A 14,215-nucleotide genomic window follows, 5' to 3' on the forward strand; every position below is an offset into this window, starting at 1 on the left:
GTAAAATTCTCCCACAGAAAAATCTTGAGAATAACAAGAGACACAGAGCCAAAATGATGTTGGTCTGATAAGATGCATTGCTGTTACTAGGAAAGCATTAACTGCATTGTGACATCCACCTCTCTCTGAGGATGCTGAGCCTTGGTAACAGCCCTGCACGGCTTTTAACCTCAGGGCTTGACAAGTAAACCTTGGAGCTCTGGGACAATGACTTCCATCTGTCTTTAGCCAATGTGTACTTGTGACAGCCCAGCAGCCCTGGCTGTCCCCACTAGAGGTCACAGCAGTAATTGCTCTTCAGGGCACTGCTGGGAGCAGGGGCACACAGGCAGCTCCATTTCCAGCACACAAGATGGGATCTCTCTAATGAATCCCTCTAATGAATGACTTGAATGTAATTGTTTTCTAAGATTAATATTATCCAGCTCACTGCAGCTCTCAGCAGGTACTGCACATATCCACATAGAAGAGTTACAACCCAGACCCCAGTCTCAGCAGCTCCCAGTGATCAATAACTTTGGAGATGAAGATAAGTAAACTCATCAGACACCCAAGTAGAAGAGAAGCCCAAGTTGCATCCAGCACACTCAGGGAAACAGTTCAGTAAATACTAACAGAAGAGAACTGGGTAGTAACTCCCAGCAAAGGCTCAACTTCTTAAACATTCAGATAGAATCAGTGATTTGACTGCCACCAGGGTTTAGCCAAAGAATACAGGTTTGTGCTAATTGCTCTGCACTCTTTTCTTCAGTAACTGGCCTGGAAAAATGCACATAATTGTGTCCTGACAGGTTCCTACAGTCAGCATTTCTGAATTCTGTGAAAGCTCCTTTCAGCTTCAAATTCTGTAGAAGGATGAAAGGGTAATATGGGAAACTTCAGCCAGCATAAATAAATACTTCACCTCTGTTCATTGTAGAATAATCATACTTGCCCTTTCCATTCACTTTGAAAACACTTGAGTGAAATCCTGGCTTCAGTCAGAACTCAGGCAAGAATTATGCACTGACTGTGCTATCCTAGTCTGAAAGACACTGGAAGGAGCACTGTGGTTGTAGGACAAAGCACAAGGCCTAGTCACAGGAAATTAAAAAATCTACTGGAGGCAGTGCAGTATGGGATGTATTGGCAGGGAACCTGGGGAAGAAGAGCAAAAAAACCTTGCAGAGTGTAGGATGTGAACCTAATCACAAGGAAAAGTTGTTTCCAAGTCACAAACCAAAGGCTTTGGTTCAGCTGTGAGACAGGCTGTGTCACAGACCCCTGCACTTGTAACACTTAATCCAGGGTAGACTGAGGAAATAAAATAAACCAAAGTAAGAACAAACCACCTAAACCCCAAAGGAACAGAGTCCCCTTTTACTCTGCTGGGCTCCTGCTCAGCTGGGTCAGGTCCCCAGCCAGGTGCAGCACAGCCTGGGGTGGCAGAGCTGAGAGGAGGGCAAGGACAGACTGCCCTGCTGGACACACAGCTCTGCTCCTTCAGGAACACCTGTGCACTCACTGCTCAGCGCTGGAGCTGCTCCTGACTGCACCACCACAGCTTCCAACACTGAGAGAGCTTTCTCAGCTCTGCTCCAGCTCTGTGCAGGCTTGGGAGCTAAAACTGGGGCTGGAGAAGGGTGGTTCCATCAGCTGGGCTGCCAATGGCTGCATTCACAGTAAATGCAGGACAGGGATGTGAGCAGGTGAGGAGAGCATCCAGCAGGCCACATCCCTTCAGCTGGGGCTGCAGTAGCTTGAGGCTAACCCTGGACTGATGCCTTGGAGGGGTGTCTGAGCTGTGACTCAACGGCACTCGGGGTGGGGGTGGATTCAAGGCAGCAAAACCTGGCCAGAACATTAATCACTGACTAATCAACAGACATAAAAGAACCATGTAAAATTAACAGCCCTGCAAAATAATTGCATCAAATCTCATTACAGGATCCCTTCATTTGTCACTGAAATGCAGCTATTTCCACAATGGAAATAAAGAGCTTCTTCATAGCAGCAACCAGTACCAGGCAGAGACCTGAGAGGAAAAGCTACATCTAATTCTAATGTTTCTTGAAAAAGTTGAGGGTCAGGTCTGAACAAATGGTAATTGCTCAGAACAGAGTTAAGCCAGCACATACCTTGAGAAAAGCATTAGCAGCTGGTCCCTGATCATGACCAGTTGGATCATTTCACTTTATACTTGTGTAAGTATCAGAACTTTCAAGTGTAAGTTTACATGTCCTAGAAGGGAAACCCGGTTGCACTCAGCCATGTGTGACAAGATGATATAAATGGCTGACCTTTTAAACACTGCTTGTTTTTATAGATAAACATCTTTACATCGTTAAACTGGGGTTTTGGATAATTTGTTTAATGCATGAATGTTATGAATCAAATGATGCAAATCAGAAAGCACAGCTCTGCCAAACTTACGAACTTTAGTTTTCCATTTCATTCTATAAACAAATATAATATATCTAGGGACAGACTCTTAAATCATTGTCTGCTCTAGTTGAATGTAGTTTGAACCAGATAAGCCTAAAAATACAAAGCAGGAAAATAAAAGGTTGTGTTTTACCCTTGAACAAACTTTAGGTAGACTTTGAAAATAGAACATTACTGCCTCTTTCTTTTTCCCTCCCCCTTCTTTCTCTTTAATATATTAGGAATTTCACAACGTGGTTATCAAGGATTAACTGAGAATACAGGACTAGGTAGTAAAAAGGAACAGGACTGAAAACTAGAAACAAAATCCAAAAAAACTAAACTAAACTGGAACAGCAATAAATCTCAGCAATCTCACAGTACATTACCGTAAGTTAAAAATAGAAAAGCAGAGAAGGATGTTACATTGTTAAAAAGGAGCTGAAAAATTCATTAATCTTTTTTAGAGCCATGCAGTGTCTCTAATGGACTTGAGGGACTGTTGGTTTTGCTGGCAGGTCCGTGTGTGGCTGAGGCAGGAGGGAGCAGCAGAGCAGCCCCAGATGCTCACACACGGGTTGGCAGCTCTGGCTCACGCAGGTCCCAGCACATGGGCTGGCAGCAGCCACCCTGCCAGGGCTGTCCTGCTCCCAGCAGCACCAGATCACTGCCATGGTTAATGAAGGAAGGGTGTCCAGCCCTCTGGCTGAATAAAATGCTGATCATACTCCAAGTAAAGGTCTGTAGATTTGGTTTTTATAACTACACCTACTCTGAACAGAACTGCTTTAAAACATACGACCAAGAGGATTTTGCAGTGAGTATATTAACTTGCTGGTCATTTATGCATGAAATTTGCAGGTCAAAAGGCAGAGAATTGTGGCTTTTTCCACCAGAAATGAGCAGCTAGAATTACTGTCCCATGTAACTTTTGATTAACCCCTAGTTATGTACAAATAAATTTTTGTTTATATGCTGATACTCGCAGTATGGGTTGTTAAATGCTGTTGAGTAACAACAATAATGTATTTCTAAAATACCAGTATTTGGTTAAGAGGGAGTAAAGAGAAGTTCCCAAGGGATAGTTTTTGTTTTGCCCCATAATAATTACTCTGAGACTGAAGATGTGAAGTGTTGGGGATACCTGTCTACCCTTCTGTCTACCCTTATTTGCACTATTGCTCTTGTTCATAAAATTACCACCCCAGGCCTGGAAACAGTGACAAACAAAGATTTGAATCTTAGGACAGTACCTGCAATAGCTTGCAAGTGAGTGCAGGAAATGTATCCCACAATTCTTTGGTCCTGAGGTGTACTTCCCACTTGCACCTGGAAGGGAAGAAATAAAAAGGTGATTAATGGAAGTGCTCGTACAACTCTACCTCCAAGCCCATCTGTGCAGCCTTTTTTACCATTCTTTTCAGTCAACTCCATTTTGAAACCAGAAAAAGCTACCAGAGACACACACTGAGGCTTCCTGATCTTACTGGGGCTTGTGGCCAGCACATTGACCCTTTGCCCATCACCATGTTCAGGATTTTGATTTTGATCTGCACACATTCAAAAATGTTCCTTTCTCCTGTTTTTGCAGTCCCACAGGTTCCCTGGCCCTGCTTCATTCCCATGTACAATTCAGGCCCACCACTCAAGTGCCTCAAAAACCAGTACTACCAGTATTACCATGGTTCTTGTTGCCTGTATATGACTAGAATGAAAAGGAAAAAATCCAGGAAAAAGGATGAAATATTAAATAGATATTGGGTTTGATCATCTTTTCTCTATTCCACATAAGTTTTGGATTTTGATGGATTTTTTACATTCTTCTGCAAAGGTGTTGGGGGCCTTGGTGTGCCTCAGCAGTGTTGGCATGCTCCAGCTCACAGCAGCAGCCCCCATGCCTGTCAAGCAGACAAAATACATTGCCTGGAATCCTGTTCTTACACACAGAAGAGGAAGAGCTTCCAGGGAAGCTGGAATGTAATATAATTCTTCATCTGTATCTTAAGCTACAATCCTTTAAAAATGTACTTGCAGGTAGACACACAAGCAAATTAAAATGAATTTCTGGTTTAGAATAAATTTCTGATTTTTTTTTAAATCAAGCTCTGGTTTAGGTTTTCAACTCTGTTGGTAATTTTGGCAGTTCAAGACTTGGCTGCAATTCAAAATTCCAAATGTAAAATGGATAAGTTTTGTATTGTGGCAAGAAACTAGTTTGAGTCTATGGTTTTCTTGTTGACAGTTTATGTGGCAACACTGCATGAATTAAAGAAAATGCCTACAGAGGAAAGTTGTACCCAGGGCTCAGAAAACACCAGCACAGATGACTCTACTTCACAAGGCTGGGCTCAAATTTTATCTGACACCTCTAAATAACGAGCAGAGCTCCATTTCATATGGCCACAATTTTGTCAGCTTGGTTGATTTTCTTGTTTTCCAGCTATTCAAGAACCAGCTGATATATTTTATAACTGAAAAGGCAGCTTTGCAGTAAGTGAATTTAGAAGTCATTTGTACTTAACAATGCCTTGTTAACTTTGAGGGTTTGTGCCAGCCAGGGGAGTAGGTAATAAACAACTGGCATTATTCTGTCCTCAGCCTGTTCAGTCCTTTTCCAGACAGTTTTACAAATGGATATTGGTGGTGTTCTGAGTGCTGTTCCCTCTCAGATAACCTGCTCCAGGGAGGCAGAGGGAGCCAAGGCAAGCTCAGGCAATCACTGGAGCTTCCACCCCTAAAGCTGGGGATTCTCCTGAGCTCCCAGGGCTGCAGCAGCCTCAGAGGGTGGAAAATGCTCACACCTCTCCCTCCTGCCTGGACACCTCAGCAGGGGCACTGCTCAGCCATAAGGAGCTTCCTCTCCAACTTTTTAATGCAGCATAAGCCATTCCAGTAGAAAAGTGGAAAACAGTTTATTTCCTCTGCTGTCCAGGACCGGCATGTGAATGAACCATCTCTTCCAAACTTAGCGATTCAAAATCAGGGTTTCTCTTCAATGCTATCAAAAAAACCCCTAAATTATAAACTGCCCTTGTTTGCAAATGTGCTGTGTTTCCTGCAGCAGAGGTGTGGATGTCACACACCTTCCAATGTCCCCACTCTGGAAGGAGAACACTGCACATAAAGTGTTCTGCCTTAGAGCAGGAATGTGCTCCCTGTAATCCCCTTATTGACCAAAGCAGATGGAATCATCCCAGTGTTTCTATTCAAAAAGCAGAAAAGATTTAATTGTAAAAGCTGAACATCCAGACATAAATTATAGCCAAACTGAGAAAAAGAGTCAGCTCAAACTGGCTTTAGAATTTCCTGTGCAGCCTTAATGGAGTGCCTGACAAGGCCCTGTACTCCTTACCCAGCTTGTGCACATGATCATTCTGATTTCCATTAATGAGGAATAAATGTGTGTTGTTCAGTGTGCCTGTGTGCTCATCTGTGCTGAGATGGACTCGGGATCTTTTGCTCTCAAAGGATTGTGAGAAATGGCCCAGATGAGGCCTGGCTGTGCTCTGTGGAGGGGCTGAGCACAGCAAATGCCCATGGGGAAGGTGCCCCAGGGCTCTGCTGGAACACACAGTCCCAGGGGGACAGGAGAGGGGCTTTCATAAACACTCTCTGATTAAGAAATAGAGCTCAAAAGCAAGAGCTGAAGACATTAGCATAATTAGAATTTCCTTGGAAAATGCCAGCATGGAAGTGAATCCAAAGCAGCTTGTCTCCCAGATTTCATATTTCTTCCAGCTTTTTTGACTTTTGAGAGGCAGTGCTGATGGCATCCACTAAACTGAGTATTTTTGCTGTATATTCATAATGGAGGCAAATATGTGTAGTAGTGACAACTACTAGGAGAGTAAATAAATACCTTTGCATCTTCCTAGTCAGTTCCCAGCTACAGTGGAGGCATTACTGTATTAAATACAATCTGAAGTAAAATAGCAAGAAAACTCAGTTATTCAGTCTAATTTGGTATTTCACAGATGGACAAGGACTGTGGGCTGTGCAGACAGGAAACCTACTTGACCTCTGAAATACTACAAGCCCTGTAATTCTACATGAAAGCATTCTTTTGTGTGGCCAAGGAGCAATTTCAGATGTTGCATTTTCCAGGCTGAGCTGGATGCTGCTGACATGGCAGGAGGACCAGGCTGAGCCTCCAACGTGGACCTTGGCAGGAGGGCTCTGCTTCCACCACACCAAGTCAGCACTTCACAAATACAATTTTAGCTGCTTAACACAGAAGAAACATCTACAGTCCCGTTTACAAAGGAAATGGATGTAAACAAATAAGCCAGAGTGGCTCTGTCACTTAAGCCTGACTTAAGCTCACCTCAGCTGCTCTGCATTGGTAGCCGTGTGTCAATAACACATTTATGGAATCACCCTTCTTCAGGCACTGCTTTCTAAAATTCACCATACCGTCTTGATTGTGCCATGAACCATTCCTCTTTGTGTATGGAAATGTACAGGAAGAAAATATCTCAATATAAGGCCCCAATGTTTTAAAATACTTATTTTTAAATGATCACAGGAGGAAAAAGATATGTGATAACCTGTTAAACTCTAGAGGTAAAATTAAAATTGACAAAACCTATTTGTGGTTTAATAAAGTGTCCAGTTATATAATTTTCACATTAAAAATTAGCCTTTTTAACAATTATGCTGAAATATATAAAATTTATTAATTCCAATCCTCACTAGATTTGCAATAATCAAATTAGTCAAACATTGAGAAGCTAAGAGTGGATCCTAAGAGGAAGCTAAGAGTCAGATCCCTGTTACACCTCTTACCATTACATTTTGTTTGCTCTTGGGAGGGGGCCATAAAAATCTCATTACAAATGGGAAAGAGACTTTTTCCCTTAAGGGGGAAATCCTGCTAAGGGTGTGTTTGGAATCCAAAATGCCATTTTCTGCTGCTGCATATTTACATTTGTCTCCTACCTGCAAACAAAATAAGAAAGCGCAAAACTGACCTCTCTGAATTTTTGTTTTCCAAGTACTGGCTGTGTCAAGCACACCAAAGTACTTGACATCAAGTAGATTTTATTAAAAGATTTCATCTCAATGCCACAGCACATTAGTACAATCTGTTGGAGACACCACGCTGGGACTGTGCTGTGCAAGGCTGGGAATATTCCTAGAATTGTTTTGCAAAAGCTTATCCTACATGGCTGAGGAGTGCTCTGTCCTCCACTGAGACTGGGATCAGGTAATAAATGGCTCATGGAAGAAATCAAGGCAGCAAGGTTATGGCAGAAAGATTCTTGTTCACAGGAATAAAACTTAATGAGTAGCAAGAACTGAAATTTTAGAGCTACAGCAAGGGAAAATAACTTGAAATTTAATCACACTGCTTTCCATCATGGGAATTTCCTAGGCTAACTGGAAAATCTTGCACATCTCATGTTTCCCATATGCTGGCACAGTAAGTATACAAAGCTGCAAACTTGACAAATACCTTGTCTCTTAAGAGTTTATATTTACACACATCTGTTCCAGCAGAGCAAAACAATTCTATCACATCTGGATGATAGATCAAGCATCAACAGATACTTAACAAAACCCATGAGAATGCTACTTCAGTACTGGGGCATTTCTCTACCACCTTGGAAAACAGCTTCAGACAGGACATGGCTGTGTCAGCAAATCATCAGGTGCTCTGAAGGAAATGCTCTTTAATGATTAAAAATTTGAACTGTGCATGAGAAATCTCACTTGATTATAGAACCAATCTAGAGTCTCAAATACTGACCAAGAATATATACACAAACCCAAAACATTTGTTATGAGGAGAACTTAATCTTTAGTGACATTTTCTAGAAGCTTCACATTGCCAGGAGGGAGCCATTCAAAAATATCCAAAATAAAATAGTTTCTTAAACGTTTACCCTCCAAAACAAAGGAGTTATTAACATAAAAGTCCAAGCAGATTTGATTGCCTCTCCCTTCAGGGGAAGCAAATCCTGGTATGCAAACCGGATGAGATAATTTTGGCATACTCATGGCAAAAGTTCTTCAAAAAGTCTGTTACCCCAGAATCTCCATGTGGCAAATAAAGCCAGAGCTGGGAAAGGTAAATAACCTGTTTGTAGCACTGAGACTCCTTCAGGTGAATTGGGATCTCCACAGCTTAGCTCCAGCCTCAACCAGCGTAGCTTAATCTCATGTAGGGCAGTAAATTAGCAAAACCTTCCATTTCATCCACTCAGGTGACCATGGAGGTGTCAGTTTTGCCACTGAAGTAAATGTAACCATAGTGCTGCTCCCTGCACTGCTCTTCTGAAGAGGATAAGTCACCAAAGTACAGAACTCTCCAGGAAAGGAATTCACAGTCATGGCAGGAGCCACACTAATGATGGTCATGCCATGGAGAAAAACTAACAAGGCTGAAAGAAACTCTGCATGCTCTGGGGAGGGAAAACAAAACCATCTCTCCCTAAAAACAGAAGTATGAACATGGCATTTGTAAAGAACATCATCTGAACAGGGGCCTTGAGTAACTCTTTGTGTTGGAAATAAAACACCTCAGAGAGACAGTAAGTGCAGGGCACAGAAACAGAATTTACAGTCGATGTGACAGTGACTGACTCCCACAGAAATATTCATCTTACCATATGTAGCCAATATTGTTTAAGTTCAAGGGAAGCTCCCTTAAAAAGAGGCTGAGATTAGGAGAATTGCTGTGGATGAAGCAGGTGCAGTGCACAAGGAGAGGCATTTCCACACCCACAGCAGGGCTGGTGCCCTGGGATGTGCTCTGTGCCTCCTGTTCCCCTGCACTGGGGATGCCATTATGTAACCCAATGCAATTATAATGAGTTAGCAGCAGGGAAGGGAAAAGAAAGAAATGGAAAACACAATTTGTTTTCTTTCCAGTACAACATTTCTGTAATCTTCCAAATTGTATCAACCTCTCCTGGACTTTTTTTCCCATTTCAGCAAATTTCCAAAACAAGCAGGAGAGGCAGCATTAAGAGCCTAACTGGGACAGCCAAACTGTCCCAGTCCTCATTCCTGTTTCTGTTAAGAGAAGATGCCAAAGAAAACTTGCAGCTACTCCCATTCCCACTTCAAACATTCCTGTCCCACAGAGATGACTTAGATTAGTCATAACTCCCAAGAAAGGTGTATTTTTGGTTAGCTGAGACATGGTGCAAAAACATCTATCTTATTTTCTGTCCTTAGCAGCTCTGCCTTTTGCCTTCAGAAATATGTAGCAGCTTCTAAAGAGGACACATTAGTTAAATCCCTAATTATTATATTAAACATTTTTTAAAGTATATTAAAGGAGTTTAAAATGTTATAGGAGTCAACTCAAAATTGTGTAGTGCTCTGCAATTCTTTCTAGCTACATTTTCACTTGATTATTTCCTATTTTTTCCCACCTGCCATGTGCAACAATTACTGTTCCATGAACTCAGAGAATTTATTTGGCAAAGCTTCATTAAACATATATATGAGGGAAAGTGGCTGTAAATTGGGGCCACTAATGAAGGGCTCGTCCTCTGCTGAAGAGGAGAAAGCCCACGACTCACATTTTCTCAAATCTGTATTTCATTCTGCACAACAGTTTTTATTTATCCCCATTAATGAAGGGGGAAAGGACCATGATTAATAACATTAATTATATCAAAGTGAAGGAAAATGGTACAGTGCCATGGTAGAATCTTTTTTTTTTGTTCTTTTTTTAAGAAAGTCTCAGTTTATTGGACTCCATCCAACTCCTGCATTAACATTTTACAGCAGAAACTCAGCATGTGGAAAATATTTAGGTTACCCTCCTGCCTTAAATGGCACAGCTTTAGAGTCATCTAAACAAATTCATGAGCAGCACTCGACATTTCTTTTATCCATCTTGGGATAACTGTAGGTGCTGGCCAACTGATCAAGGACAAGGAAATCTAACCCCTGGAAGCTCTGGGGGCAGAAAGGAGCCATTCCCCTTTCCTGAGGGAATCCTGAGGTCCAAAATCTTCCCCTCAACCCAATGTGGAACTGCAGCAGCTGCCCCTGCGCTCCAGGCATAGCTCACATGCAAAGGCAGCTTAAATCACCCAGGTGAAATGCATCTGCATCAGAAATATCAAAAGGGAGACTCACATAGGTGAATTCAGGGAACCCTCATTTTCTCACACAAATCAGGCTCCTTGAGAGGAGAAAACACTAAAAACTGTGCTTCAAAACAGTTTTGCAATCAGAGCTGCTGCTCCTTCTACCATCTGTTACCACCATATCAGCTCTTTGGAAAACAAGTTGAGCTTTGCACACAGAGCAAAGGTTGCTAGGTTTCCTTTAAGCAATGAATAATGACACGTTCTCTGCACAATTACTGTACTCCCTGAGAACAGCCTTCATTTTCAGAGAATTTGAAAAGTAAATCTGTTAATAACCTTAGGAATTAATATTAATTAAGCACAACTTCTTCCAGAAATCTAGCAAAATCCACAAGACATTCTTTTTCCTTTTGATTTTGAAGAATACTATTAACTGTTCTAACTTCCCACATCAGAAAGCAGTCTTTACATTATGCTCACATACTCTGTTTTAACTTAGAATTCTTATTTTTGCTAAAATTGACTCTTTTGGCAGATGCCAAACCCCAGAATAGTTTCCTGCTAGGAACAGTAGGAAGCACAGCCTTCTACACACCATCTGTATCTCCCAGTCCCATTGGGAGCAGGAAGGCTCCAAAACCTCTCTCTCAGTCAAAAGCCATTTTGAGAATGATGCCTCTTTCACTGAGGCTGTGCATCTACATCTCTTGGTTAGCTTAGATTTACATTATTGTTACAAATATTACAATTTAAGGATAAGAGAGGTGAAATTTGCCCCCAGAAGTGAGTTTTTATTAGATTGCTACACTGGAAAAATGTGGACAAACTCACCAGGTCAAGTTGAGGATGCTTTCCAGTTTTGCTGCACTACAGTCCAAAACTCACACAGCATCCCTGGCACAGGGTAACCAAGGCTCCACATTAGATCCTCTGTCTAAAGAGGGATGTTGACATTTTTAAACCGTCTAGTAAATTACAGACAGGTGAGGCACTGCACAATTTCTGCTCAGCACTCATTGACACCTTTTAAACTTGATTTGACAATGCTGATTTGTAAAATCAACATCCAGTTTCTGAAAATTATGTATATTTTATAACTGCCTTTTAAATCCATCAAAACTACAGTGCATTATCATCATGTGTGAGCCAAAGCTGCAGCTGCAGAGGAGCTGAGGCTGCTGAAATGTGCACCATGCTCCAGACAGACCTGTCCAAGCCAACTTTGCAGTGCCAGCCACCAGCACAGGGGCTGTGCCAGGCCCCCTTCCCACCTCTGTCTGCAGCTGAGCAGCAGCACAGACAATGGAAGTTATAAAACTACAAAGTGACTCCAGGGCTCTTCTCTTCAGCATTTTAAATGAATGTGAAATGCCAGGCTGGAACAGAGAGTCTCAGCAGAGTCTCCCAAGGGCCCAGACTGTCAAAGTATGAAAATGGATTGGCTGATTTATGTATTTGCTAACTTCTCCTCTGAGTCTTTATGGCAACTAGGAACAATGGTTTAACACTTCAGACATGAAACTGTCATTTGGCTGTGACATTTCCCCCCTTCATATATGCTATTTTTTTGTGTTTTTATTACATGCCAATGAGACCCTCAGATTGGAGCACAAAAGCACTGGTAGAGTTTGAAGAGCTCCAAGTGCCAAATGCAAATCAGTCCTCTTTGCAGAAAATGGACTTCACACAATGGCTCCTCACAACCACATCATCCTCGTGTCTTCATCCTGCCCTGGAAAGCCTCTACAGATGGAAAACCCAGTCTGGTCTCTGTCAGGAAAATGCCAGCAGCAGCACCTTTTGTGGCAGACTCCTTAGGAAGAGAGCAGAGGCAGACTTCCTCTGCACAGGTCTCCAGGTAGCTGTTGGGTAGCATGAAACTGTGCTAAAAGCCTCTGTAATTTACTTCCAACTTGGCTCCTTGGTTGTGCCACCCTAGGTGTTAAGCCACAATCAAATCACTTTACCTTCCTGTACTTTAGTTTCTCCTTCTATTAAGCAGATATTGACCTTTCTTCATTATGCACTCTGAGACATAGGAATGAAAAGCAGTGGGTAAGAGCTGATTGTTGTTACAGCTACTAATAATAATCCTTGAGCTCTGTAAGTCTCTCAGGTAAAATAATTTTGTATGACTAAGCAAATCTCTCAAATCCTTCCAAATCTCCACCTGAACTTTACAATCTAGATAGTGAAGACAGGGCAGGGAAGACAAGGGCAATGGAAAGTAATTTCTTATTCATGGGAAACAGAACCCATTCTAAAATGAAAAAAATGTGCAAAACACTTGTACCAGGGCAGTAGGGATCTGTTTTGTATCAGAGTCCCCCAAAGCAGTTTTGTCATTTTCAAATTATTTCAACTTTCTTTAAATATTTAGTTCTGAGACCTTTAATTTATCTCTCTAACAGTTCTATTTGTAGTAAGGAGACAATCCTACTTACTAAAAAACAATCAGATTCTTTCTTTGAACATTCTTCTGAATTTAGATATTGGATGTTTCTTAAGGTTCCAAATAATTGGAATAAAGGCTTCATCCTCCCCATGAGTGGAAATATTAACTGGCTTTATCCATATTTTCAAAACATATGAGCCTTCTCCCCTCAATTGCTTTGCACAACTTTTGGCTTTTAACCAACACAGAGAGCAACTGCTCCCTTACTCAGAGATGGAAGCTGTGCAAGGGGAACAGTCTTCACAAGTATCTTTCCAAAACAAAACTCAATTGATGCCTTTTCTACATCAGAAATGGGAACACTGCATTCCATAGGAGTCAGGAATTTAAAAAACCAGGGTTTGCACAGGTCAGAGGCTCAGCTCCATGCCCCTGTGGAGGGGGAAGCAGTCAGGGCACCCCTGTTCTGCAAGGCTCTCTTTCTTTCTTTAAAACCAGAGAAACTCTGTGTAGGACTGGCTGGTATTATGGACTTTCAGAATTCTGCAAGGGCCAGTAAAAGTCTCACCTGGAAGCAGGGAGATGAGCTGTCCCTGGGGATGGCAGAGTGCTGGCCACAACAGCACCTGCACCCAGAGCTCTGGTACCCTCTGCCAGCTTCTGCTGCCCAGCAGAACAGCCCCAGGCTTCTGAACTCACTGCCCTGATTCCTGCTGACTTCAAAAACAAACCAGGCTTTCACTTACTGCATGTGGTTTTTGTCTCTGGAGTCCATACCCACCCAGCTGCTGACTAAGCACCACATCAAGAAAGACAGCCTCTAAACCTACTTTATTTCAAACACAAAATTAAATAATTATTCCTACTCTTTGTTGTTGCTGTCATCAAAGAAATGAAATATGTACAACTGGTCATTTTATGTACAATTAAGAGAGAAAGTAAATTCATGTTAAGATAGACTTAGAATGGAAAATATTTCAGGTATGAAAAAAGTATATCAGCATGACACAGACAGGAGGAAAAGCAGTCTTATGGCTGGCCAGAACTCTGTTATGTTCCAAAGAATGGAGTCATCTTTGGAACTTTATAATAATTGGCCTCTATTCCCTGCTCAACTGTAACATTATTTAACAACTTGGTTCCATAATTAAGTTCATCTTCCCAGTGGAATCTTGAAAAGAGGCTTAATTTTCTGCAAGAGAAATGGAGACATTGCAGCCAGCCTAGCAGGGTGGCAAATCAATGACTCAGCAATGGGCAGTTACAAACAGATTGGTTTTAATCTCGTAATCCCCAATATATGCATATGTTCAAGGGTAATCTTTGTGACCCCAGAAATATTTATACTGCCCAAGATCCATTTTAT

General features: G+C 41.8%; 1 protein-coding gene across 2 annotated transcripts in view; it reads right to left on the bottom strand.

Annotated features, from left to right (window-relative positions):
• The window catches only part of SMPD3 (sphingomyelin phosphodiesterase 3), a 103,639-nt gene that overhangs the window by 18,669 nt on the left and 70,755 nt on the right, over positions 1 to 14,215 (bottom strand). For both annotated transcript variants that reach the window (XM_054296272.1, XM_054296273.1), the window contains exon 3: positions 3,657 to 3,732. In XM_054296272.1, the coding sequence (XP_054152247.1) occupies positions 3,657 to 3,732 (76 nt within the window). The remainder of the gene's footprint in view (positions 1 to 3,656; positions 3,733 to 14,215) is intronic.

This window comes from Melozone crissalis, unplaced genomic scaffold (genome assembly GCF_028551555.1).
Source record: "Melozone crissalis strain CALT ecotype California unplaced genomic scaffold, PUWL_Pcris_2 ptg000007l_1, whole genome shotgun sequence".
Lineage (NCBI taxonomy): Eukaryota > Metazoa > Chordata > Aves > Passeriformes > Passerellidae > Melozone > Melozone crissalis.